The sequence below is a fragment of the Cyprinodon variegatus genome, unplaced genomic scaffold (assembly GCF_000732505.1).
Source record: "Cyprinodon variegatus isolate N-32 unplaced genomic scaffold, C_variegatus-1.0 Scaffold89, whole genome shotgun sequence".
Lineage (NCBI taxonomy): Eukaryota > Metazoa > Chordata > Actinopteri > Cyprinodontiformes > Cyprinodontidae > Cyprinodon > Cyprinodon variegatus.
In genome coordinates this window covers 221,619-248,825 of record NW_015150542.1, presented here as the reverse complement: position 1 = coordinate 248,825, position 27,207 = coordinate 221,619, and the positions used below count along the sequence as shown (strand labels likewise).

Below are 27,207 nucleotides of genomic sequence, written 5' to 3'. Positions count from 1 at the left end.
AGCTTCATAAACTAACCTTTGGCAGGAACAAAAGGGCATGTTAAATACCCATGGTAAAACATTATGATCCCACCGTTAGGCTTGATAGAAAAACTTTTAAGGTTAAGCGACATATTCTCGGTTTGGGAGATGTTCATTACTTTTTGAAACAGAAAACTTAATTCATAATGCTTTAACTTGGAGAAAAGTTATGGGAATCCTGAGAAAATGTCACCTTAAGTCTATAAATAATTACAAGAAATGAAAAATGTTTCACTTTGTCTGCATATGAATAACCTAGATTTCCTGTTAATGGGTAAACTGAAGGGCAAAGACTCTTAAGATCTGAATAGCTGATGAAAAATAAATATTTTTCCCTTTTAATGCATTGATTGGTAATGTAATTTCAACAAATATGACCTTCTAGACTTAATATCAATGGAACCAAGCTTTCTTTCTTCAGCTTGAAGTATCTGAAACAAAAAAAAACAACAAAAAAAAACAGACGAGACGCCTCGCCAACTCTTTGGATGTGTTTGTTGGGCACGACGCCAAGGTTTCTACAATGGCGGAGGGATCTGTGACAAAAAAAAACTCAACCTCTTGTGTGGTCGGAAGTTTTCTGCTGAGGTGAGCAGCGTCAGAAAGGTAAGGGGGGGAATATGAAGTCATTCCTGAGGCCCGGCCCCGCTTTAGTTTCCAACATTTTACCCCGAAGCAAACATCCATCTCTAGCTGTCATTATCAGCTTTATCTCAGGGCCCACGACTCCACAGGGCGCCTTTTAGAAAGAGGCTAGCAGTGCAGGGTATTAGGCCCATACTCAGAGTTAATCATACTGTACTCATAAAGTTCTCTTATAAAGACCAAGGCATAATTAAACCACTTAGCTTTTAATCCAGGGGAATTTTTTCAGGGATACTCAGTCAGTCCTGGAATTTAAGGCTTGTTCCACTGAGTCTGCATCAAGCAATAATTATCTTTGTACACTGAACATGAACACCTGAAGACTGATGAGTCATAAAGTTGGTTTGGTGCAGCTTTATGTTTTATTCAAGACATAAACCCATTTTTACAATTGACTGATGTTAGCATCATAGCATCAACAGAACATGGGAGTCAAGAAGCTTTAACTTTTTATAACTTAGAAGCAGAAATGTCCACATTTTTTCAGGCCAAAATCATCCACCTCAAAGAACCCGCAAGCTAAAAATTCTATTGTGCTTTTTATTTACCTTCTTTTAAACAAATATTTAATGGGAATTTGGGTCAGTCTGAACATTTAGCTTTTTAATATATTAAATGCCACAGATTAGTACAAAAATATTTGCTTTAGAGTAAAAGAAATTTATGCAATAATAATAATTTGCCCTGGAATTAAAATCAAAAAGTCTCCAATTACATAAACAACCTGTGCATGTGTAACTGTTGTATTTGTGGTTTTTGATTGTTTGTAACAAAAGTGTAAACACAAGGGAAAACTTTGGACATTTTGGAGCCTTAATTTTTATTGTACACTTGGTTAAAAAATTGTTACATTTTTGGATGAATGTGTTCATTAATGTACATAATGCTGCGTATAAGCTCTAAAAAATGCACTCAATAAACAGTGTTAAATATGTAAACATGATGAAACTTTTTGCAGAACGGTATAGAGGTTAGATGCAGATTCAAATGTCCAACTTTTTCATCCTTTAAAGCTATTTTATTAAAATAGAGCCAAAATTATCATGTGTAAGTCTCCTGCTCTATAATACAGTTTTAATCTTATTAGCTGATTTTTTTTCTTCCTGCAGAAAAGCAGAGAGAAGCTGATAAGACAACCTTGTCCTTCAGACGACACCTGATATGAGATGATTCATTGTCCCCTGTGGTTTTTCCTATTGGCTGCATTTATATAACTTGTGACAATCAGGTAATTTATCTCCTTAAACAGGCTGAAAACTTAGTTTTGAAGTAAATTGTTTCAGAACAATTTGTATTCCAGACATTTTGCTTTTATTAAAGAATAATATATTTTTTTTATTTAATAAATCTAAACATCCACTTTAGTTTGTCGACTTTGCTTTAATCTACTTTGTCAAGGAGATGTCGTTAGGATGACGCCTAATGAGGCAGTCTTTTTATCTTCCAGAAACCTTGCAAAGTGACTGTACTTTTATAACATAATGATTTTGAGTTTGAAGCACTAAAGGATCAATCCTGATTACCAATTTAAACTTTAAAAAAATCACAGTAGAGTTCTCATTCATCACTGCTATCTGAATTCCTTCAGTCCTCTCTCAGGAAGAACAAAAGAATTCCTCATCAGCAGCTGTTGCTGAAGATGTTGTCATTCTTTGGTTTTTATTCAGGAGCGGAAAAAGGAGGGAAACCCACAGAGTTAAAAGCCTTGCCTCCCTGGATAACAGTTCTGCGATGTGGGACGTGTGTGAACACGGTTGGCGGAGCCGAAGGGGATGAAAAGGCTGGCTCAGTTCAGCTTTCCTCCTGCAGAAAAACACTTGTAGCTCCTAGAACCTGCAGGCATAGACAGACAAGGAACGGGAGGGACAAACAGCGGCCTGGGGGGGGATGTGCATGCTAGTATTTACAGATAAGAGGTAAACTGGTCTGAATGGGTGAGCTGGGAATTAAGCAGTCAGAATGAGGTGAGAGACAAAAGGCAAACGACCTCCCAGACCTTTAGTGGCGACGCCGTCCGGAAGCCCGAGGCAGGAACCGGGAGGGGGGTGGATGAGAAGGGGGGCCGCCATTGTTTGTTTGCCCATTAACTGAGCAGCTGGGTATTTGCCAAAGGTTGTACCACTTCAACCCGTGTCTGCGGAGAGCAGGCCGGGAAGATGAGGCTTAGTTCCAGTCCAGGGAGCATGGCAAGCACTGCTGAGGCGTGGGATAATATCAAGGAGAGGGTCTCAAATTAAGGATAGTGGCCCCTCTGAGAGGAGGCCCCTTTAAAAAAAAGTAGATGAAGTACTTTCATTACTTTTAAAATAGCTGGCAATATTACAGAGGACCTACTTTTGAATTCCTCTTAACTGTCCTTGGTTATTGTCCTGAAAAAAGAAAATCTGTCCTACAATAGTAGCAGTTTTTATAAAAGACATGCTCATTTAGTGAGTCCTTTGTCACAGCGGGGGCCCAGACACATTTGGCCCCGACACACATTCAGAAAAAAATCAGGTCATCCAACAGAAAACCCAAACCCTGAAATGCACACAGAGCAGACCATAAAAATATGTCCACACACACACCCACACACACAGACCCTTTATGTGAAAAGTTTACCTTCAAGTTATTTCACCAAATCACTTTATAAGAAAACCCATTTTCTCTGTTATTTTGCACCAATCTATCGTCTAACTGCACCTCAATACAGACATACCATCAGACCAGGGGGAGCTGAGAGTCCTGCTGAAATCTCTCCATCAATCTAGTTATTAAACTGATGGCTGTGAAAGAGGAGCAGATGAGTTTGAAACCAGCAGCCTCTTTCAAAAAGCATTTAAAGCCAGAATCTCACCAGGATATTCGACACAGGACGATGAAGTCAACCTGCTACTGTTCCACCAAAGATATTTGGGGCAAAAAAAAAAAGGAACCAGCTGGAAATGGTAACAAAAACACAAGAATCAAGCAATACAAACAAGAGTTTGGTATGTTTAATTGGCTGTATTTAGCTTGACAATCCGGCTGTCAGTTTTATGATCACCGTCATGTTTAATTAGTCATCACGCAAAGAGTCAAATGAAAACAGTCAGATTGTGGGTACTCTGTCTTTTTAAAACCTGTAAAAACAAAACATTGAGTTGTCTGGAGCCAGTACGAGATCACAGTCACAGCCCAATAATAACAGCTGACTTCTGTCAGGAATAGCAGACTTCACAGCTTGAGGGTGTGATTTAGTGAAAACAGGTGGTCTGGTCGCCTAGCTGGTGGCAAGATTTAAGGCAAAAAACATACAAAGACCACTAAAGGCTGACAGGATATTTCTTGCCTTTAAAGTGGCCCTGTCACATATTATAACTTTGCAAATGTCAGTACCTCACTCTGGTTGCAAACAAAGGCTTTCCAATTAAATTATTGTTGCAATTAAAGAAGACAGTTATTTTTCCCAGTGGATATATGGAAAGAAAGGAAAATTCCAAGATCGAGTGGGAAAAAGCATAAAAAACATTGGATGCTAAGTGCAAAAACAGACAAGTACCTTTAACAGTACAATATGACTGCTGACGTTTAATAAAGTGGGAACTAAAGCTGCCCTAACTGCCAGGTTAAGGTAAACACTATCAGGATGAATATTTAGTGTAAATTGTTTTATTTTAACATGAAGAAATGGTTCTTGGTGTCTTTTTTTATAGGTATAGTTGGTGACTAGAAAACCTTAAAACACAATGCAGTGAAGCTAACTGATCCAGAGCATCTTATCAGGTTTAGCCAATAGTAGTTCTTTAATAATTACTGTATAATCCTTGAAAGTAGGACTTACCAGGTGCCGATCTGTCAAACTTTTAAAAAGGGTCCAAAACATTTTAAACACTGTGCTCCATAATGAGATAAATGTCTTTCACTGCACACCTGCCTTCATTCCCTATTTGCTGGCTTTATTTCTTAACAACCCAGGAGAATGATGGGAAGGTCTTTGATTGTCATCTGATTTTGAATTTCCAGAATGGAACTCCATGTTGGTTAAAACATCAGCGCTCATACTACAGACTTCCGGAGTGCAAACTGAAAGAACTGACCATTTTTGGCTCAGAGATGGAGATGGCACCATAGTATGACCAAGCATCTTTCTTCTGAGTTGTAAAACCAAATACGAAAATTAAGTAATAATTTATAATGATAAATGAAAATTTTGTTGTACAAAAGGTAATATCTCATTATAAGCCTAGAGCTGACTGTGGATGGCATTAAAAAATGATGATAAAGGACCTTTAATGTGCCTCTGTGTACCACAGAAGCATTAAGAAACCTCAACATGTTAAAGGTTTTGATATTTCTGAAATGAACTAACGAGTAATCCTCTGGCAGTATGAGCATTAGGCAGCTCTAAACTAAAAAGTAAAGAAAGTTTGAGGATGTGATTCACAGTTCGTTATAAAAGCATCTTGTAAAAGAGCAGCAAGTGTAAGCACTTCACAGCCTTATGCTACTTAATAATTCAGAGGTGGGGGAAAAAACATGAATGGAAGATCCTAAAACGATCTATTTCTGTGAGCAGAATGACAGCACTTGTGAAAAGCCTTTTCTGACCTGACGTCAGGATATCCCATTATGATCCAAGTGCCAAACATTATAGGGAGGGGGAAAAGCATTAACATGTTGGGGTGGCAAAGGGTGTTTTGCTGGATTCTGCCAGGTTTGGATTGAAGATTAATCCACATTCAGAGCAAACTATTGAATAAATATACCCAATATATGAAAAACAACATCTAATTCTGTACATTTATGACCGTAACAAGAACAGAGGGGGGACGATGCAGCACATATTTCCCAGAATGCACTTTACTATTTTGATGCTGGCATCAACTAACAGGGCAAATTAAAGAATAAACACGCAAAGAGGTATCTTTCACAATATAAAAGCAAATATTTAACTGACACAGCAGTCAAAAGAGAATATGAATATATTTAGTCATAGGTATCATATGTATTCATTTGTATTTACAACATCAGAATACATTTTTAAATAGAATAAATAAATAAAAAACTATTAGTACTACAAATGGGAAATTGTTACAGAAAGTGAACATTACTAGTTAAAAGCACCAGAAGAAAAACACCTATTTAAAGTTATGAACATAGATACACAAATACACACCCACACACATTTATATACGTACACACCTACATACATGTAATTCTATACACACACACATATAAATGTATTTGCGCTATATAAATAAACTAAATTAAATTAACTGCACTCAGAAAAACACTGAACACCAGCAGACAACTATTATGTGTTGCTAAGAAGCATTTGTTAGTCTTTGAGTGTGAGGAGCCAGCTGGAGGGTTTTATGAAGAGTCTGACAGCAGCTGGAAGGTCCTACCTTCATAGATGCAGCATCCTGCCACTGCTGCAGCTTCTCAATGCCATCAGAGTCCCCTTAATTAAAACACTTTTACAGGCTCCATGCATCCTTAATTGATCAATCATATTCATCATATTTGTGAGTAAATGTTTTGGCAGCTATAACTAAAAATATCAGATGGCCTGTGTCAGACATTTGCAGGTCTTGTCTGCAGATGTCAAGAGACCCATCCAGGTATGAATTTGTTTACAGGCTAAAAGAAGGAACCGCTGATATTCTGTTCCATTTGTAATAAGTAAAGTCGGGCCCCGGCTGTGAGAATTTCCCCTCCCGACTTTGCTCTGTCCCTTCATGTCATCCTTCAAATGATGTCCCTGTTGCTACTTTTGTTTCATTTTTTCCTTAGTTTTATGCCCGTCCTTCAATCCTGCAGCCCTAAAATGTCCAGACTTTATAGTTACTGCTTTGTTGAAGGCAGGGTTTGGGACATGAGGTGATTTGGCTTTTGCAGTGATCATATCAGAGCTTTGCAGCCCCACAGTTGAAGACACAGCAGCACAAACCCCAGCCAGCCGTGCCCTGCTCATAACAGAAAAATAAAATTGACAGGTTGTGCTCTAATCCAAAGAGGGGCCATGAAAAGGCAATGTATGTTCATAGACAAATTCAAAAGTTTAATCCTGTTAGTTCTTCCTATATCAGACGTCACCAATAAACCAACAGGAGATATAGCCAGATGTATGAAAACTGAGCCAGAGATTAACTTTTGTAAAATATCTTAATGTCACTTCTAATTTTAGTTCTTCTACAATTGGAGCTTTGGATTCAGTTTGTCCGTATTTCTTACAATCTCATCAAACTGCAGTTTTGAAGCATGTGTGGAAGCAGCAGCATTAACACAACCCTGAGATTGTTTTCCTGATGATGACAGCAAAACTATTTTCCTGACAGATCACCTTTGTGCTCCACATTCTAGCTTGTTATGCTTCTCAGCTGCAAAATTAAAGATTGATTTTTACCTGAGCAACGAAGGCACTTTTGAGAAATAAAAAATTTATATGCTGGCATTAGAAAAGGTCGACATTTCTGTGTCTCACAAAATGGTCGAGAAGAAATCCTAAACCTTGTTATGATGGCCGGCATGTATATATGAATGGGGATCTGCAGCTAAGGCCAGAGAACTTAGTAATATTTACCTTTGAGAACTTTATATTTCCAATATAAAAATATATCTGTTTAAGCGTAGTTTTTTCGTTTAAAAAATATTATTGAATAAAATTTTAAAGTAAATTTGTTGTATCCAAAATATTTTAAAACGGTTCCTTTGCTGATCACTTTGTTGTTTATTTGCCCATAAACAAACTCAAAACTCTGCATCACAAAAAAAAAAAAAAACCTGAAAATCTTTCAGGAGAGAGATTTGACTTGTATTTTTCCTGAAATAAATATATTTTATCTGCCAAATGTAAAGACATGATTAAGATTTTCAATAAATGGTCCAAACCCTATATACTAAAAATTCCAAATACTTGCTGCGGTTTGATTTTGTTTTTCTAATTTGCAGATGTTAGATAGAATAAACCATGGACTATAACTTATATTTAGCTTTCATGCAGATGCCAAGTTATTCAATCAGGGATATTTGGGTTATAATTTGAGTTTCCCAGTAATTACAATTTACAATGCTTGTGAGAAATTATTTATTTGCCCATGAAATTACTATTTATCATGCTAATACATTGATTAAACATACTTAATTCCAATAATCTTTTAAGAATTAAAAAATCTAAATGAAAATATCTGCAGCTACTTTGATCATAAAAAACTTGAATCTCTCTAGTTGTAACCATTAAACTAAAAACCACTAAAAACGGTGCAAAAGTGCAGGCGACAATTAAATTACTTGTTAATAAAAAACATTAAAAGATGTTACTTTGCTGTAGATCATATATCTTATCTGGCTGAAATACTATACTATAATAAATAAATATCTTTTTATCTGATTAATATGGAGAAAAGTGTCATTGATCATGTAAATATTCACAGTTTTAATTATTTTAAAACAATAAGATCACAACATCTATTGCAATTAAAGAACAGTAAATGTTGAGATATTAAAAGATAAGTATACTTGTTAAGCAATATTGGAATTTAAATAAAGATAATTTAAGTATTGCATTGTTCTAAGCAAAAATGGAAATAGTATAATCTGTTTAACTAAGCAACCCTGATTGCATGAGTCTTGCAGTTTTATGCTTTATGAGCCAGAATAAATATATCACACAAGCAGGTAAAATCCATTCAGCATTCTCTAAGTGGTGAGATATATTACAGGTGTAATAAAACTTTACAGAAGTGGAATAACGTGAGAAACATACAATAAAATGAAATCTAATGTCATCTTTTAGGCAATTTAAAGCACACAGATGATTAACACATTCCCTGAGGGATGGTTTACCCACTGTTCTGCATCAATGCTTCACACTCAGTTAACAGTTAACTTTCACTTATTTAACACAAACCAGTCAGTTAAACTGCCTGGAAATTCTAAGCGTTCAGTCTTTAGGTTTGAGTTCAAAACCTTACTGTCTGTGTCGAAGTGTTAATGGTTGTTACAAGTGGCTGCCCAACAAACACAAATTACCACTTCAGCTCACTGCAGCTTTGAGACACAAGCAGCTCCTCTTAGGCTCAGAACAGGAAGTCATGTTGTCTTCCTAGCAAATCTTCCTCAAAAAATTAGTTGCTGGTGTTTCTAAGACTGCAACCATTTCAGTTGATGATTATACATGATATAGTGTTGTGCATGGATGCATTCATTATAGGCCTAAGTAGTTTCTGTGAATTTTGATCCCAATTAGGTCATTTTCTAGCTAAGAAACCTGAACGGAGAACCAGGCTTTAAATTTAAATGTAAACTTTAGAAAAGTTAAAGTATAGACATCTTTTTATTGATTTTTCATGCTTTAATCCTTGGATGTTAGTTCACATAACCAACTTCACAGGTGTGGGGGGTGATAATAAATGAACAATCCACTGATAAGTGTTTCAGTTTTAAATCACCGGTGTGTAACTTTTTGCCATTAGACCTGAAACTTCAAGGTTTAGTGCCCCTGAAGGTAACGCTGCACTATCATGTAATTAAAAAAATCTCCCAATGTGATTAAATATCTGATATCATACCACTTTATACCAGCAGTTTAAGAAGTTGGAGTTCCTTGTGAAGAAAAAAGGCCATATTCACCCCTCTAGATGAAATCCTTTATCAGCAAACCAAAACATGCCTCATCAGGAAAGCGTCATATCCGTTTGGTTGCCTTATTTAACTTAGTTATCTTTCGGGCTTAATAGAAGCTCATACTGCTGTAAAGCAGCGCCGTGGGTCACATGACCCATTCAGTGATGGATTCGTCCTCCTCAAGTTACATAGCTGAGTTTTTAAGGGCAGTCACCAGAGAGCATCAATATACACCTAGAGCTGAATATTGACCTGAAAAAAAGATTAACTAAAACTCAAATTAAGCTAATTTTAGGGTAAAAAGTGACCCTGTGTTGCTTTAATTAGAGTGGACTAAATCTAGCTAAAGAGTGAAAATTGAGAAAGTAGGAAGACCTCTTCACATTAGCCAGACAATACATCTGAAATCCTTTTCTATCCTGACGTCAGGATATCCCATTATGATGCAAGTGCCAAACATTATAGGGAGGGAAAAAAAGATTAACGGGTTGGGGTGGGAAAGGGTGTTCTGCCGGGTTTGGGTTGAAGGTTAATCCACATTCAGAGCACAATAACTTAATTAGAGATTTAAAAAATGTGATTTGCAATCCCAGCAAAAATGATGTCATAATGAAACTAGGTGACCAGAGAGCTAATAATTCCTGTGTATACCTCCCTCCACTTAGTGGCAGTGATCCATTTCTCTCAGCATACCAGCTGCAGTTCATCCAAATAACGGAGTAAAATTTTCCATTACCAAATAATCCATACATTAGACATACATTCAAGCCAAAAAATCATGAGCATTTCAAACAGATACAGGTTGGAAGTAACTGTTTAACATTTACAACATATTTCTTCTGACTAGGAGTAACATAAAGGTTGTGGAGCAGCCCAGGCACAGTCTCAAATGTCTTATTAGTGGAAACATGCAAAAGCAACCATAAGAGGGTTTGATTATGGATATTCCAGTAAAGGTTTATTACATTCATAATTAAGAAGTTGTCTAAATTGTTTACAACATTCCCACATGTCTTGGTATAGGTCAGCGCACAGAGTCAAAAAAGGTATTGGACCATGTAAACAAGAAGAAGACAGAGCAGAGTAAGAGGAGAAACAAGCAGCTGCATTTCGAATTTAAAGGGAACCAAAATAACTGCAGTGATGTTATATGACAGCAGGTTATACAGGTTATGCATCATCAATAAAGTAATTTCCTATTGTTGCAACCAACACCATTTGCAATAATAATCATTGTAAAGATAGATTTTGTTTATATTTTTGTGTTTTAAAAATTGCAAACAGCAGGTGCAAAGAATGATATCTACAATTAAAGTTTAAAAAGTATAAAACCTACAGTGTTATGACTAACTTAGTGGAACAACCCATGGTGCTCATTAAAAGTGATAAACCTCATCTTAAATTAACAGCGTTTCAAAAGGCTGCAGTTCTTTGGGAATGAAACAGTTATTGAACATTGCAGGCTGGAGCGGATAGGATGTTTGGTGAAAACAAGTCCAAGAAATTACAAAGTTAGAGTTGAGAAAGAGAGGTTGTGCTTTAAAGATGGGGAAATTTCCAGGTTAGCCTAGATTTTGAAGCAAAAGACTTTATTAATATATCTTCATTCAATAATTACTTTCAAGCTATTCATATTGCTGCACTTTAAGAAATGGAAATCTCATGAAAGCTGTTCTAAATGAAATTTTGCTTTGTATATACTCTGTGTATATATAATGAAATAAAAGTTGTCCAAGTCTATTTTAAGGTGATTAGGCCAAAGCGATAGTGAGAGACATATTTTCCTAAATAACTTTGGCTCAAACTACAGTGAAACAGTTTGTGCCTTGGATACAGATTAGTGTCATTTGGCAATGATTTTATTTTCATCAACAAATTGATGTTCTCCCATATATTCATGGACACATCTGCCTTTACTTTCAGCCGCTTCTATGAAGCAGGAAAAAAATGTTGTCTAAGCCAATAAAACAGAAAACAGCCGAACTTCATGAACAGATGTTTACACAAGTTCAGAAACATATTGATCTGCATAGGAGATGATATCTGAAATGTTTGCTGACTGGGCATTTTCCTGGTTACAGAAATCAATATCCAGATTTCCATGAGCTATTTGTCAAGTATAAAGTGACTGAAGTAGACAGATGGAGAGAAACAGGCTGTACATATTGATTTAACTTTATTTTTAACCCCAAGTCTTTACAAATGTGCAAATATTCAAACCTCTGCTTTGATGGGGATTTATTTTTTGGGTGATAATTTTGGTGATATTTTGACTTCTAGAAAAATTGGGATTTGAAATATCAGGAGTCAGTTATAGCCTGCAGGAGCAGCTGGTGTATTTGGACAAAGAGCTGCATGTTTCAGAGACCCATGTGTCCTTAACCATGGAGCATTATCTATATTTACCTACACAGTATCAGCCCCTCTAATGCATCTGTTGAGATAAGTACATGTCAAGCAAGAACCACTCTGCTGCTTGATATATACAGCTTGAGGATCAGCAGCGGCTTGCTATTTCTTTTTAATAAAACCACTTCATTATGAATGTTTAGAAGATTAAAATATAACAAAGAAATAAAAAATACATCTAGATTATGTGTGCAGCAGTCGAATACCATCTGAAAGGGTTCCTGCAACTCCTGAGAAGAGAGTAAAGCAAGCTGGCAGTGAGTGTTGAAAATTTAAATGACTATGGCTACCAAAAAAACATCTATTTTACCCAGAGAGTAAAATTCAATAGACCCCGAAGAAAATCTCCATCACACACAGAATGAAGACAACCAAAGCCTAAAAATAATATTACATTCAGTTTTATCAAGTACCCCATTGAGTTGTGTTGCGTGTGGTGGTGCCTTCATCATCATGCATGCACAGCACATGCTGCTAAGCCTGATTTTAGTTTCCTTTAACTAATTTTAGAATCAGGGCACATCTCATGCAAACCGACCACAGTTTGACGCAGAAAGTGCTTTTTTTAATCACCTAAAAGATATAAGATTTTCATCAGATGCATTTCAGTTGGCTGTGCAGAGCTGGAGGACCTCCTTAAGAAGTTTTCCCATATGGCTGCTGTCAAACGATTTCAACTCTGCTGCAAAGCAGAGCATCGTTTCTGATATTCACAGCCATCTGTGAGTCCACATTTCTTCTTGTCAATCAAACATATTTACAGAAGCAGCATGTGTCAGACTGCTTGGACTCAAAGAAACGAAATAAGCTGCAAGATGGGGTTATAGGTTAGAATCTCATGTCTCACAGGTACAAAGTTACAACATAAGCAACAAGTGTGTTATCCAATGATTTGGGTAGTGGAGAAAAGCAGAACTGCCCCACCAAAGAAGAAGACAAGAAGTAAATCACCAAACATCTGTATCTGTCACAGTTGTTTTATTAACCTAACTGAATAACACCTAACCACATTATCAGTTATTATTGTCTGCATAGTACACTGATATATCTCTAAGTGCCCCTGAGTTGTGAGGGTAGAGGCTCTCTCCTCCATTATTCTAAAATTATGCACTGCTTATATTGATTTTTATGCTAAATTAATTTACAAAAATAATTCAATACTGATACTATTAATAAAAGGACTATAACAATGATGTAAAATGTTTGTGTCGCTTATCCCCATCCAACGAGCCAAGAGGACAATAATGGGGGGAAAACATTAAAATCCTTTGCCAGGGAATGAGTGGGAAAAAAAACACTATTTATATTTTCATATAAACTCAATCACTGCCTCCTTAATATCATACTTATCAGTTTGATTTGTGCACAAACTCTAGAAAAGGCACAAATGTTGAGCGATCACAAACAATATAGCCGATACCAATATGTACCAACTAGTATGAGCTTCTTCCAGTACAATAACCACAAGTTAAACACAATGTTTTATTACCACAAAGATATATATAACAAAGCTATATAACATGATGCAGCTGCTTATTTCATAATAGTTTACAAGCAAAGGAAACTAATACTCACAGAGAGAACAACCTAAAAACTCTTAAGGGTCCACAATTCACTAAAATGACTTTAAACTGTTCATATGTATGATTGAAAATGTTGTGAAACCATACAATTTTAAACACCTTGGTGCAGACTATGAGGACAAACATTTGGCACCAACGCCGGTCAATAACAATGGCTGCCAACAGTGACCATTAACAATGGCCACAGGAAATGGTTGTCATCAGTGGAAGCCAACAGTGGGCACCAATAATTGCTAATTATAGTGTGTGCCATCACTGTGTGCCCATAAATATTGAGTAGGTTACTTTCAATATGTGGCACCAACAACTTCTGCGAACATTGACCTTTAACAGTGGGTACTAACAGCAGCTGCCAACAGTTAGGTTACACATTAGATTAAAAATTTGTCAAAAAGATGAAGCAATTAGAGCTGCTCAGTGGCACAGTGGGTAGCACTGCTGCCTTGCAGCAAGAAGGTTCTGGATTCGATTCTTGGCCCAGGGTCTTTCTGCATGTTCTCCCTGAGCATGTGTGGGTTCTCTCCGGGTACTCTGGCTTCCTCCCACAGTCCAAAAACATGACTGTTAGGCCAATTGGCTTCTCTAAATTCTCCTTAGGTGTGAGTGTGTGAGTGAATGGTTGTTTGTCCTGTAAGTCTCTGTGTTGCCCTGCGATGGACTGGCGACCTGTCCAGGGTGAACCCCGCCTCTCGCCGACTGACTGCTGGAGATAGGCACAGGAGATAGGCACAGCAACCCTTGCGACCCCACTTGGGATTAAGTGTGTTAGGAAATGGATGGATGGAGCAATTAGCAATAACCAATAAAAGTGAGCACCAATACTGACTGCTGAAAAGTAATATGAAAAGATGACCTTCTCTACCTTCTTCCACTTTGCCTCAATGAGAAGAAACTAACACTTTCTGCCAAAAAAAACATCAAGTAGGCTACTCTCATAAGTGCCACTAGCACCAACAGGCAAACAGAGGTCAATGATGATGGGTGCAAAGAGTGGTCACTAAAAATGGCTCTAAGTAGTTGAGAGCAACGGAAATAGCCTAAAGTGGCTAAGCTCAATGGGCTCTAAGTAACATGGTCGCCAACAAAGACCACCAACAGTTAACAGCATTGATGGCTGCAAACAATGGGTGGCAACACAGGCTGCCAGCAGTGGGTGGTAGAATTAGCCACTAAAAACAGTCATCAACAGTGGTCATCCATAGTAGCTGCCTAACAAGACCAATAAGAGTATGCACCGGCAGTGGCCCTAAAAATGAATATCAAGTAGGACACTTTGATTAGGTGCGGTCACAATTAATTTAAGGTGTTAGGTGCTGTATAGACAGAACAATAAAAGGTTTTCTTGAAAATGAGTTAAGCTATGTGCAAAGGAAATTCAGTGATCTCTTAGTGACTGTAATTGTAATGGTTAAAAGGCCAAAAACAAATAGATGTGAGTAAATCTGTCAGATTTAGCCTTGAGCAAAAAAAACAGGAAAACCTTAAGACAGTCAAGTAATGACATGTTAGGCTGACTGGACGGAGACTGGTGGAATCAAACAATAGCAAGAAAGAGTGACTGACAGAGGTCACAGTGGAAAAGACAAGCAGCAAAAAACAAAAACACATGGAGCAAAAAAAACTAACCAAACCTGAAGGTGTATACTGAGTTTGATAAAGAACTGAAAAACAAAATATGGAAAAAAATAAATCTTTTTATTCTTTTGACAAATGAGGGAACTTAAAGACAAACTGGGGGGAAATTATTCTTACAGCAGAAAAAATTGGATTTATGATCTTCTCCCAAGTGAGAAAACTGATTAAAGTTTGGTTTCTTTTATCCTTGCAACGCCACCAGCAGAACTGGAAAGCGATCGCAGTTTGTTTATACAATAATATAAAGTGTGCCATCATCAATCAAGCTTAATCCCAACATTTAATTAAATAAGGAATTCTGATTTTGGAAAAACAATTAAAAGTTACAATGCAGGGAGGCCTGAAGGCAGAAACATGAACTACGATCAACAAATTTTCTTTTCTGTGTTAATTTCTTCCCATCAGTGCAGGTGTGGGGCTTCTTCACTTTGAACTTCAAGTAGGACCTTTTTTCCAATGACGGTGTTTAGACGTGCTCAAACATCCCACCTGTTTTCCTTCCTTCTCCTTTTTAGCCACAACCCCCCACCTCCCCCTGCTCTTTTTCTTCAACCTACTCCCCCTTTCCCTTCTCTTTATAGCCGATCCTCGCTGGTCGAACAACTGCTACCTTTACATTCTCAGAAATTATCCCCTCCTGAAAAGCCAGGGGAAAGGGAAGCAGGATGTGTTCTTGTGCGTTAACATGATTGCAGGTATGTCCTGAGCTTTACTGTAATTATCCTGAAAACAGAGCAGGAGAACAAGCTGGAGTTCCTTATTATTCAGCCTGGGAACCACAACTGCAGTGCAGAGAACTGTCTTTAAGGTGTTTTAAGAGAGATTACCAGTTGTTGCCTGACACAGGTAGTGGTTTTCTAAAGCAGAAGGCAGGAGATTTCATTCCTTTTCAGTTGGATTTGACTTATGAAAAGGAGACAGAAATCTCCTCAAGCTTTAAAGTGCAGCCTGATGTTGAATGTCTTAACTGCTCACTTTTCTCCCATTTTTTTTCACAGCATTTTTACAGCCAATACTTTCTGTTGAAGCCTAGCTAATCATTCCTCAGATCCTTAGAGTAAATTCCAGGCAGAGAAATGCTTAAAGATTGTTGAACTAAAACATGAGCAAAGCTGCTAAAAAAAAAAACACTTCACATTCTGCCAGTCTGTCCAAGCTCCCTGATGCTGGTTTAATGGTTCTTGAATCTAAACGAGTATCGACCACTTGCAGATCGGAATCACCTCAGAAGGCTTATCTTGTCTGACATGTTCAAACCAGGTCGCCACTGCCTTTTTAAGGTGGTGTGACCCAACCCTGGGCAGCTTTCCCACATCTGATATAGGATCCAGATATTATTCAGTACATCCTAAACCATCAGATCACAAGACACTCATCATTATTCACTTCAGATTAATCATTTAACTGGCTTTAAGACTTGGAGCATACATCTGTCCTGTTACATAGGATGATTCTGACTTAATTTTTATGATCCCTGTATTTTAAAGCTTTCAGGCTTTGGGACAAAAGCCAAAACTCTGAGTCGGCACCATTGCTCAATGGGAAAGGTTGGCAAGTCTGAAAATTATACGTCTACATCATTTACATGACAGCAGTCTTTAAAAGCCTGACAGACTATATATTTTAGCCTCTCCATCCTGAACAGTATTTTAGCAAAATAATATGTTAGATTTCTGCAGTAGATAAAGCTGTTAAAGTCTTAAAGAACATTTTTATGCCAACATGCTGAAAGTAATTACAAAATACTGGACAATTGCAGGCCATTTTTTTATTGAGGAATACAACAGATTATTTGGTTTATTCCTGCAAAACAATTTAGCGCTTCTCCCTAAAAGTACATAGCGACATATTTTAGCTGCACATGATGGGAATCTCCGGGTCCAACACCACCAGGCCCTGTTCTCATTACATATTTTAGGAAAACTGTAAAGGTTTGGAAGTCTTTCTACTGTTTTCATCAGATGGCAACCTTTTTCACACAAAAAATGGCAAAGTTTTAAAACTTGTTGTATATGAAAACATCCTGGTTTCCATTTTTGTGTACATAGACACAAAAAAAAAAGTTCACCTCAATGGGGGAGCTCTGGAACATGGGCAGTACAACATGGGTTACCTGTCAGGGCTCCTGTCTGCGTGTTTGTTTTTTTGTGTTTGTCTCCCTTCCACCAACAGGAGGCGCCTGGTTCCGGTTCGCCTCCTCACACACCTGCTGACGGTTACCTCATTAACGGAGTGTTCTTAAGCTGCTGATTGCCGCTACCTCGACGGCAGAGTGTTTGCCAGTTGCAGGAAGTCATCCTGCAAACTGGACCTTTTCGGACCTCCTCTCCCAGGAGGGATCAACTGAGTCTTAAACTGAGCCAGGGATTCAAACAGGAGGTTTGGATCCAGTCTCCTTTGAGGACGTTGAAATTACTCTCTGAGCAAGGGAATCATCTTCACCACGTCCCGTTCAAGTACAGCAGGAAATCTGAGTGGCAATCAGCATCTCCGTTCACCTACACCGTCCGAGTTCTGGGTAAACCCTGTTCCGCCCTCCAACAAGTCAGACAAACACTGGAAACCAACACACAGATTGGAGTCAAGGATCCTTCACTTCTCTGGAAACGTGAGTCAACAATAAGATCCTCTCCTTCAAGATCAACAAATCAAATTCCCCACTGAGCCTGAACTAACAGTCTGTCTTCCCCTCCCCTTCCAGTTCCGTCTGAGTAGAGTTCAGGGAAACTCTGCACCGAGTTTATCATCTTCAATAAAAGCCGTCAAACTTTTCATCCGTGTCTCTCTGTTTGGTTTCACTGCATGTTGGTCCGAGCCTTAGAAAAAATCATGACATTACCATTTTCTAATCAAATAAAATCCTTCAGTTTTTTTTTTATTATTATTCTTTGCTTGGTTGTTCATACTACTAATTAAATATGACAGCAATGAGATCTGAACAGTTTAGAACAAAGTGAACGAAAGAGGAAAGTAGGAATCCCACAGCTGTGAACTTTTTACACCAGTAATAATACGACTGTTACTAGAAATGTTCAATTAATTTTTTTTTTATTAAAAAAATATCTTTTTAAATAGATCTAGCAGATGGTGTTTTTAAACTGTTCAGCAATGGCAGATGATACTAGTTTGGCCAAATCATCAGACGGAAAAGCAGAGCATAACTATGACTGTTCAGACTGCTGACACTTGGGGAAAAGGTGAAAAGACAGTTTAGACCGGCATGAAGGAGTCAGATATTGGTCGCATAGGAGCAAAAATATGGATTCCTGTGAACGTAACGATAGTGGTGGTGCCTTTTTCAGCATGTTTGCATGTTGCTGAGTTTCAAAGAACATATTGCTGTCTGACAGTTTTCCTAATACCTGAGAACTGACAACTTTTTTTCCTGAGAACTGAGGATGCCCTGAAATGTACACCGTAGTACAAACTGAGCTTGATATAAGCGGTGACCATCTACGCAACCACCTCAGGTGTCAAGCTGAAGGCTATCTGCATAATTTGGGTCACTCTGGGCGATGATAGGGAATCATTATTTAATTGAACAAAAAAGAGGTTTTAGTGAGAGTTCAAGCATCTGAGCATATGTTTAAAAAGTAAAATCACATGATGTGCTCTAGAGGCACTTTTATTATTTTGCTATGCATGCAGTATTGGCCTGTTAACTCTAGATGAATGACAGTCTGCTTTAAAAGGAAAAGTGAAAGAAGCAAATGTTTTTAATTATGGTTTGCACTCCATTTATCTCTCTTCAATATAAAAAAAAACCTCAGATTTTATGAATATGATACATCACAAAGGGGAAAACATAATGAATTCAGTGAAAGTTGACTCACTGAGCTGGTCTGAAATAAAAAATAAAAAAAAAGGCATAAATGGCATCTGAGTGCAAACATCAGCTTCTCCTGCACAGGAACAAGGACTCTTCCCATATCTGATGCTTCAAGCCAAACATGACTTCTTTCATCTGCCAAGATTTGAGTAACCAGCAGCATACCTAAAAGCATATAAAATAAAATAAAAAAAAAAACACAGCTCTTTTCACCAATACCCAGCTGAGGTAAAAAAAAAACAAACAAAAAAAACCCTCCAAGTTCTCTCTCTCTTTGAGAGGAGCTTAACGTTCTGCAAGCAGATCAGCGGGAGACTGACGCAAAGCCGCATCATCACCATTATCATCCACAAAGTCAGTATCCGGCTTGCATTATAGATGAGACGCTGCTCCTCAGCTATATTTCTTACAAAGGATGCACACTAATCCCCACTGATATAATATGTACTCCTTTTATCACCTATCTCTGCATACAGACACTCAACAGCTTCATCTGTCAGTCTCACTAGCCAGGCAAAGTCCCACGTAAATAATGCATGAGCACTTCCACCATTAGAGTTTACAGATGAACCGAAACTTGCTTGCAGATGAGGTGGAAGCTTTAACCAGGGGTTAAACAGCAACAGAGAAGGCTGAAGCACCTACCGCATAGAGCGATCCCTCGTAGAGACAAGCTCCTAGGATAGAAAGAGAGGAAGGAGATGTAGTTAGAGTTTGATCGGGTCTGAATGTAGCCAAAATTGCTGCAGATGTTTAAATCAAACACACACAAGGAAGCAATCAATTCGTTTTAGTCTGTTAGATTGGGTTTTTATTATCCCGTTGTGGGTTGTTGAGAGCTGTCAAGATATAAAAGTGATCGATACATCTTAGCAACACAAAGAAGAACAGAAGATGGATAAAAAGATGCTGAAATCATGAAAAATGTGAAATATTTTCCAGACACGATATTGAGCACATATGGGTTTCATGTGAGGTTATGAGTCTGAGAATGTCACCTTAAGATGTGTTGTAATGGAGTCTTATTCAGGATTAAGAAGAAACTAAATCAGGACTACAAGGAGAGCCGTCATCCTGGAGAGATTAAGGAATTTTGGTTGTCACTGTAACCTTGATAAAGTGTCACTTTACGTTATCATTTTACTGTGATGTAGACCTGAGAAGACAGCCATTAGTGCACCGTTTTGAAAATGTTCAACTGAAGAAGCCCTAACCTCACCTTTTCTATAAAGTGTGTGCGTGCATATTGGGAGATTTATTTTACATGCTCGTAAGCACAATAAAATAAAATAAAAATCAGTCCTGGTGCATTAAATGTGTCATGTTTGTTTATACTGGGATTAAAGGTGTGGGGTACACCAAGTCAGGAAGGGGGGTTTTACTTTAGAAACGGCATTACAGTAATTAATTTATTTCATAATTAAAGATCATCTGGTGATATAAAAACCTGATTTATATTCCTTATAAATGTAAAAAAAAAGTCATGCTGTCAGTTCTAAATTAACTTTTAAAGGGGTCATAGAATGATTCTATAGGGTATTTGGTGCTGGTCCTTAAGTACTGAATCGGGTGTGTAACATTGGTTGGGCTAAAAGTGGCATATTTACTGTTCTATGAGTCCTAATGCAAGCCTGGTTTAAAGCCCCAGAATGAAACGACAAGTTTTCTTCCTTTTATGGTATGCTCATGAATATTTAGATGAGCTGTGCTCTGATTGGTTGGTTTACAACAAGCAAAGCTGCTGAGCAATGACGCATCATAGCAACAAGCACTCACTCACTGAAACATAGAATTGTTGATTTGGTGGGTGACCAGATGTCCTCTTTTTCCCGGACATGTCCTACTTTTCATACCTAAAAAAATGCCCAGGGGGCATTTCAAAATCGTCCGGGATTTCGGTCGACTACAGTGTAGCAGAGCTAAGCTGTGAGCTCTGGGGCTAGTCCGGGAACTCCGGCCGACGGGGGGAGTGAGCCAGCAGGGGACAGAGCTACCGACCCCGACCTGGTGACTGCATTTGCACCTGTGGTTCTGGCTCATTTTCAATAGAGAAACTGCCTGCTTTGTAATTCTTGTAGAAGTAAACCCAACTGTAGGCTGAACAGCTGAACTGGTGTACTACATCTTCCTCTATTCATGTTCTTGGTGCAGTGAACCAGTGGGCTGGTTTGTATGTCAATTTCGGGGCGTGACAAAAGTACAGGCAAGAACCAAATAAGGCAACATCCCCGAATTGACATCAGCTCGGTGCTTCGTTTGGATTCGCCTGTTTTGTGGTGGAAGTTTAGAATTGTGAGATTTGCAGAGAAAGGAGGTGTCGGTGGGGTTTGAACTTCTCTGTACGTCCATTTCACCCACTGAACTATTCATCTATGACAATGTAACCTCGGTTTTGCATTCTATGGCCCCTTTAAAAATCTAACTTGAAGATTATTTAATCTTTATTAGCGCAGAAAAGGTGTTCGCTGGACTTTGCATGAGGTGATAATATCATTGAGGGGAATGCAATGGTATCCGTCTAGATTTTTGTAGAAACTTTTTTGATTGAACACCTGCTATTCCTTTCCCTGTAGTTAGAGGATTTACGCTGGCTTACATTTAGCGCAACATGAACAGTGATTATTAAGCCCTCTTTAAAAGAAAGAAAAAAGCATGAAGCCCTTAACTACAATAGCACGGTGGGTGCTGATGCTCAATTTAAGAACCAAATGTTGAGATAATAGAAACCAGACAGATATATAGTTTGAGCTACGCGTTGTTAAAGCTTTGAGTCTGAGCTGAAATGTGAAACAGCTCTCTTCACCTAACTTCTTCTTTTTGTGTCCGTATTGCAGAAAGCAAGCTCAACAACACATAATCAGGCAATTTAAGTTGTTCTAGCCAAACATTTAAAGGATGTTTGCATTACATGACGGCCAATAATGAAAACCACTACCTGCAAGGCATTAATTAACCAATTATATGTAGGCATTGTAAGGCAAAAAAAACACATTTAACACCTCATTTGTAGTTTCATAGAGGTCTCTTGTTTTTATCTCCTGCCCAACTAAGCACTGGGGAAAGGTATTTCTGACACAAATTGAAAAGCATATCATTGACAGTCTTAAGTTAAATCTTTTCCCTGGATTATGTTCATATAAATTCTTCTTATATCATGTCGATAAAGTTTGAGCTTCAAGCAAGTACAAGTACACTTTTCTTAGAAGTTTTCCTGGGATCTGGCATAGAAAGGTCTGAACAAGTTGATCTCAGTCTCAATAAACAACTGATTTAAGTGATGAACGTTAGTCAACATACTAAGATTTTTCTTAGCTTTCTTATAAACGGTCTCTTCTCTAATTTTTAAGCTAGAAGTTGTCAGTGAATCCCACTTTAGCTCAGAATAGATGTCTCATCAAAACAACTGAGGCTACAAAAGAGTCCAGCTGTAATCTCTTAATCTACTTAAACTGACTAATTGGTTTAAATTATTGGTATAATATAATGGTCATTAGCTACGCTTACATGTGCAAAATTCCTTGATCTTATTCAAATATGTTCAGATTGAAAATGAAATCCTTGTTTATATGAATGCAGACTCAGAAAACTCATCCTGACCAGTGTTTACATCCTCCATGCCTGATTCAGAACATAAACACCTTGACAGTAAAAGTTGTCCTTCTTGATGAACTGTAAAAAAAAAAAAAAAAAAAAAACAAACGAGGAAGTGTGTTGTTTCTAAGTGATCTGAGAACCCAGACTGGGCCCTTTTCAAGGTGAGGCTAAAGTTTAGCTAAGCTACAGACTCAGATTCACATGTGGATGCTGATGCTGTTTAAAGGATGAAACAGGAAGATGACATCCCCAAAGGTTTTGTGCTGCCTGGCGCTGCTGCCCATTAAAAACTTCACACACTGTGCAGTCAGATCAGTTTGGTAAAATCTAAGGGACACGATCAGAACCCGTCTTTAAATGGATGCAGTTTTCATTGAAGATCAGTATAAACCACCCCTCTCAGTCCAAATACATTATATGCGTTACTCAGCCAAATCCGATCACAACCTTCCAATTGGCACGTTTATAATGACACATTATGTCCATGTTTACGTTTCTACTGTCCCCTTGTGTTGCTAATGGTTACTAATAAGGGGGGAAAGGGATGAGCTGCAACTAACATTTATTTTGCTGATGGATTAACCTCTCAATTATTTTTTTGATTAATAATTTGACACCAAAAGGTTCCTTAAAGAAGATTTTTTTTGTTTCTTTATCTTAAATGCATGATGTTTATGTATTTTTTTTTACAATTTTTAAATAATTACTGCTGTAAGTGGGTTGCTCTGTCAACTAAAGACGTGTTTTTACAGTCTCTAAAATCAATTTAAAGAATAATCCTTAACTACAATTGCATGGTGGATGCTGATGCTCAATTTAAGAGCCAAATATTGAGATAATACAAACCAGACAGATATATGGTGCTACACGTCGGTACAGCTTGGGGTCTGAGCCAAAATGTGAAACATCTCTGGAAAAAGTAGAATAAGGGGTAAACATATTTTCAATTAATCAATTAATAATTGGACACCAAAAGGATCCTTAAAGATTTTTTTAATGAAATGAATCCAGGGGAAACTAAGGGGGTTTCCACTTAAGGGGTTCAGGATAGGGCATATTGACAGATGAAAAATCAATTTAATGAATAAATTAATTGACGATTATTTCAATAATTGATTAACCATGATTAAATCCCATTAAACGTTTCAGCCCTAAGAAGAGCCTCCATTAGTTTGCATCAAAACAAATGGAGAAAAAAAACCTTGGATGAAATTTAGAGTCAGTTTTCTGGATCAACAAAAACTTAAAGGTGAGAGGCCTGGAAAGCTCTATGAGGGTGATATGGGTTTATGTTGCCACAGCTGCAGAGTTTCTAAACACTCAGACAAAATAATAGCAGAAATGAAGCCTCCTTTCTTCAAGAAAATATGTGAGTTATTCTTCTAACAAATCAGAAAGATTCTGATGAAGTTCTGTGCATTTCTCAGCACAAGCAGTTGGAGCACTACGCCTCAGATTCCCCAATCTGGACCCAAGTGAAAAGCCGTCTAGATCAAATATCCTTTGGACACATTCTTCTTTTATAAAATGATGGATCTGCCTGTAAAAGCTTTTGAAATGAGTTCAATAAAATACTGTGACTTTATTCAGTATAACATAGGAACATAAATGTTACACCAACACTGCCTTTTTCTTCCTGCCAACACTTCTGGCAATCTTTCCTTTAGATGTTTCCACAGTTTTAAAATAAAAGTTTCCAACTTCTTGGATCTTTAAAATCAGTGCTCCGTCAGAAGCAAGTGCAGCCAAACTTCAAAGACACTTTGAGGATTATTTAAATAGGACCCCTGCAGGATTACTTACTGAAATAATCACAAAGGTGAGCTATGACCTTTGGAAAATGAGCCTGCAGAATACAATAGAACCTGAGCTGAAAAGGCACAATTTTCATCTTTGACTACAAACTTTCGTTCATCACCCTGTAAAATCCACCTGCAGCACACATCGTCAATAACACTCCAACATTTATAGCCGGCGTGCTTTCTTTTCAGAGGAACGGAAGCCAGAGGAGCATGAAAGTTTGAATGTTATTGAAGCAGCAGCTGCCAAGCACATTGGATGTGTGCCGAGATGAGGAGAGGCGGTTAATGACTTTGGGAGTCAGAGTCTATGAGCAGAGAAAGTTTTCAGCCTAAATCGTTTCTTTATTGCAGGTGAGCAGTATTTAAAAGGTTTAAGGAAGGAAAGAGAAAGGAAGCAGTAGCACAGATCTGCTGTGTACTCTATAAAATGCTCTGAGATGAGGCGAGAGGATCCTGTATTTGAACAGAAAGCTTTTGTTTCTTTATGTGTTGCAGCCGTATGAAGGCAACAGTGAATGTTTCTACATTATTTGGATCTGGAGGGTCAAAAATGCAAAACTCAGACAAGAAGCTGCATTTCCTATCACATTTCTATATAGTCTGATTCATGTGGTAACAGAAGCAGTTAATAAAGCAAACACGCAGTGGAGGCTGATCCTAAGTCAGTCAAGGCCCTCTTTGAATTCCTCAACTGACTTTGAAGTTTTGCAGAAATGCAGATCAAGAGATGTGAAGTCTTCATATAATCAGTGTTTTTTTTTTTTTTTTTGTAGATTTTTTGTAGAAATGCACCCAAGGCTTGTGTCGGTGATATGGGCTAATTAATGCCATTAATGCTCTAGATATTATTTTAAACAGAGAGCACTTCTGCTCCACTGTGTTTTATTAGCATCTACTGTCTCAGTGTCATGGTAGACAGATGCCTCCAATGAGCCTGAAGGTGTTTACAGTCTGAAGGAAGTTTTTTTCTTCCAATGTCACCACAAAAATGAAATCATTACTCTATCAGATCTAATTTTAACTATACTGATGTGGAGGAAGTTTGCTAAAAAGTTTGTGGCTAGATGCAATAAAATCATCCAGTCGTCACATGCCAGGTGGAGGGATTGCTGCAAAGCTACACAATTACTCCAGTCTATCATCCAATTTCTCCATGAGGTTTTTAAGGAGAAGGGATTGCTGAAAAGTTACTAATCAACATAATCCATGTCCACTGTCGCCTGATGCTTGTTCAAATGTGGGGATTTTTACAAATTAAGTCAGTTAATGCAAACCGCCATCCATTAACACCAACGTATTTAGTTGGCTGAGCTTATTTTGGTTCATTTTTTATGCGTTGGCATAATAAACTGAATTCAGCTGCACTGTATTTCAGATTAGTTTTGAATTGGAATAAATTCAACTGATTTTTGTTGAGAATGAAATATAGGGCAAGGAAAGTTTATTTATATGGCACATTTCAGTAGTAGAATAATTCAAAGTGGTGAGAATGAGGGAGAGAAAAAGAAAATTGCAGTGTGAAAAAGCAACTCAAATAGTGAAAGAGAAAACAATAAATCCATAAAATGAGATGATTGCATAAGAAATTATTTGACTAAAACATAGCAAAGCAAAGGCCACTCTAAACACATTTTAATCTCAATTTAAATTAATTTCAACACTTTTACAGTTTTCTGGTAGTGTGTTGCAGATTATCAGAGCACAATAACTAAAAGCTGCTTCTCTGTGTTTGGTTCGGGGTGTGCAGAATAGATCAGAGCCAGTAGACCTTAAAGATCTTGAGGGTAGATACAGTAGGATACACTGACAACAATTCAGTAATGTGTTTTGGAGCTAAGCCATTCAGCGGTTTATAGACCAACAGAAGCATTTATTTTCTGAGAGTCTGTGCACCAGAGGAAGGAATTTAGAAGTATCGACTGATGTGCTCTAATTATTCTTAGTTTAGGTGAGGATGCAGGTAGCAGCATTCTGGAGCAGCTGCAGCTGTCTGTTCAGCTTTTTAGGCAGACCTGTGAAAATATCACTGCAGTGATCACTTCTACTAAAGATGAATGCATTCATTATTTTTCTATGCTGGGACATTAGTCTCTTATCATTTTGATTTTCTTAAAGTGAGAAAAAGGCAGATTTTTTTTATAGTCTTTATGAATCTTTGCAGGTTCAGGTCTGATCTCTACACCCAGATATAAACCCTGGTAGGAGATTTCTATCTGGATTATGAATAGAATAGAATGAAATAGAATATAATAAATCCTTATATTAACCTAACTTAATTAACTGCCAACATTTGAATGATTTACTTTTGGTTCAAAATAATGACTTCAGTTTGGTCTTGATTTGGTGTTTGTAATCACCTTCTTTGAAAGGGATTTTTGATTTTGGACTTTTGCGTTATTACGGTGCGATGTTGAAGCCTCTGACAAAAAATTTGCAACACAAAAGCACTTGTTCCAGAGAGAAATGTGAAGTTATCATTCTGGTCACAACTTTCCTTTCCCCACCACAGTCTCATCTCAGCGCAGTGTGCAGAAAAATCGCCAACAATCAGATCTACTCCAGGCTCCTCTGCTGTAGAGGCGCATTGTTGCTCTCCACAACTCCTGACCTACATAGCACACCGGACAACTGGTCAGGCTTTAAAAAGAAAAAAGACCTACCGTGTGCCCCTGTGGGGACAGCGATGACCCCCACCAGAGCGCCGGCAAACATCCACCATCCAGCACTCATGGTCGATAAATCCAGATCCACTCAGGAGCAGAAACCCTCTATTCTTTAATGTTTCTAATATAAATAAATGTGATCTCCTCTGCGCATCATTGCTTTCCAAACAGCAGAGATCCGATGGGAGCGGGAGAGACGCAGCGCGCCGGGTTCCGCTCCTGAGCGCAGCGCTCTGGGGCTGGAATGTAGCGCGATCCGGTAACCTGAAAAAGTATCCTTCTCCTCCCCTCTCCGCTTGCTCTCTGCTCTCACTGCTCGATCTCACACACAACTCTGACTTTCAGAGCCTCATCAACAGATCTGCTGCCCCCCCAGCAGCAGCCGGGAGTCTTTTAAAAGCCGGGGCGCATGACGGAGCACAGAGAGGCGGTGGGAG

General features: G+C 38.0%; 1 protein-coding gene across 1 annotated transcript in view; it reads right to left on the bottom strand.

The window, feature by feature from the left end:
- Positions 1-27,207, bottom strand: part of fras1 (Fraser extracellular matrix complex subunit 1) — a 352,266-nt gene extending 325,059 nt beyond the window's left edge. Inside the window, exons 1-2 of the mRNA XM_015373599.1 lie at positions 26,768-27,207; positions 19,357-19,388 (exon numbers count right to left, since the gene is read on the bottom strand). Coding sequence (XP_015229085.1) covers positions 19,357-19,388; positions 26,768-26,837 — 102 coding nt within the window. The 5' untranslated portion in view covers positions 26,838-27,207. The remainder of the gene's footprint in view (positions 1-19,356; positions 19,389-26,767) is intronic.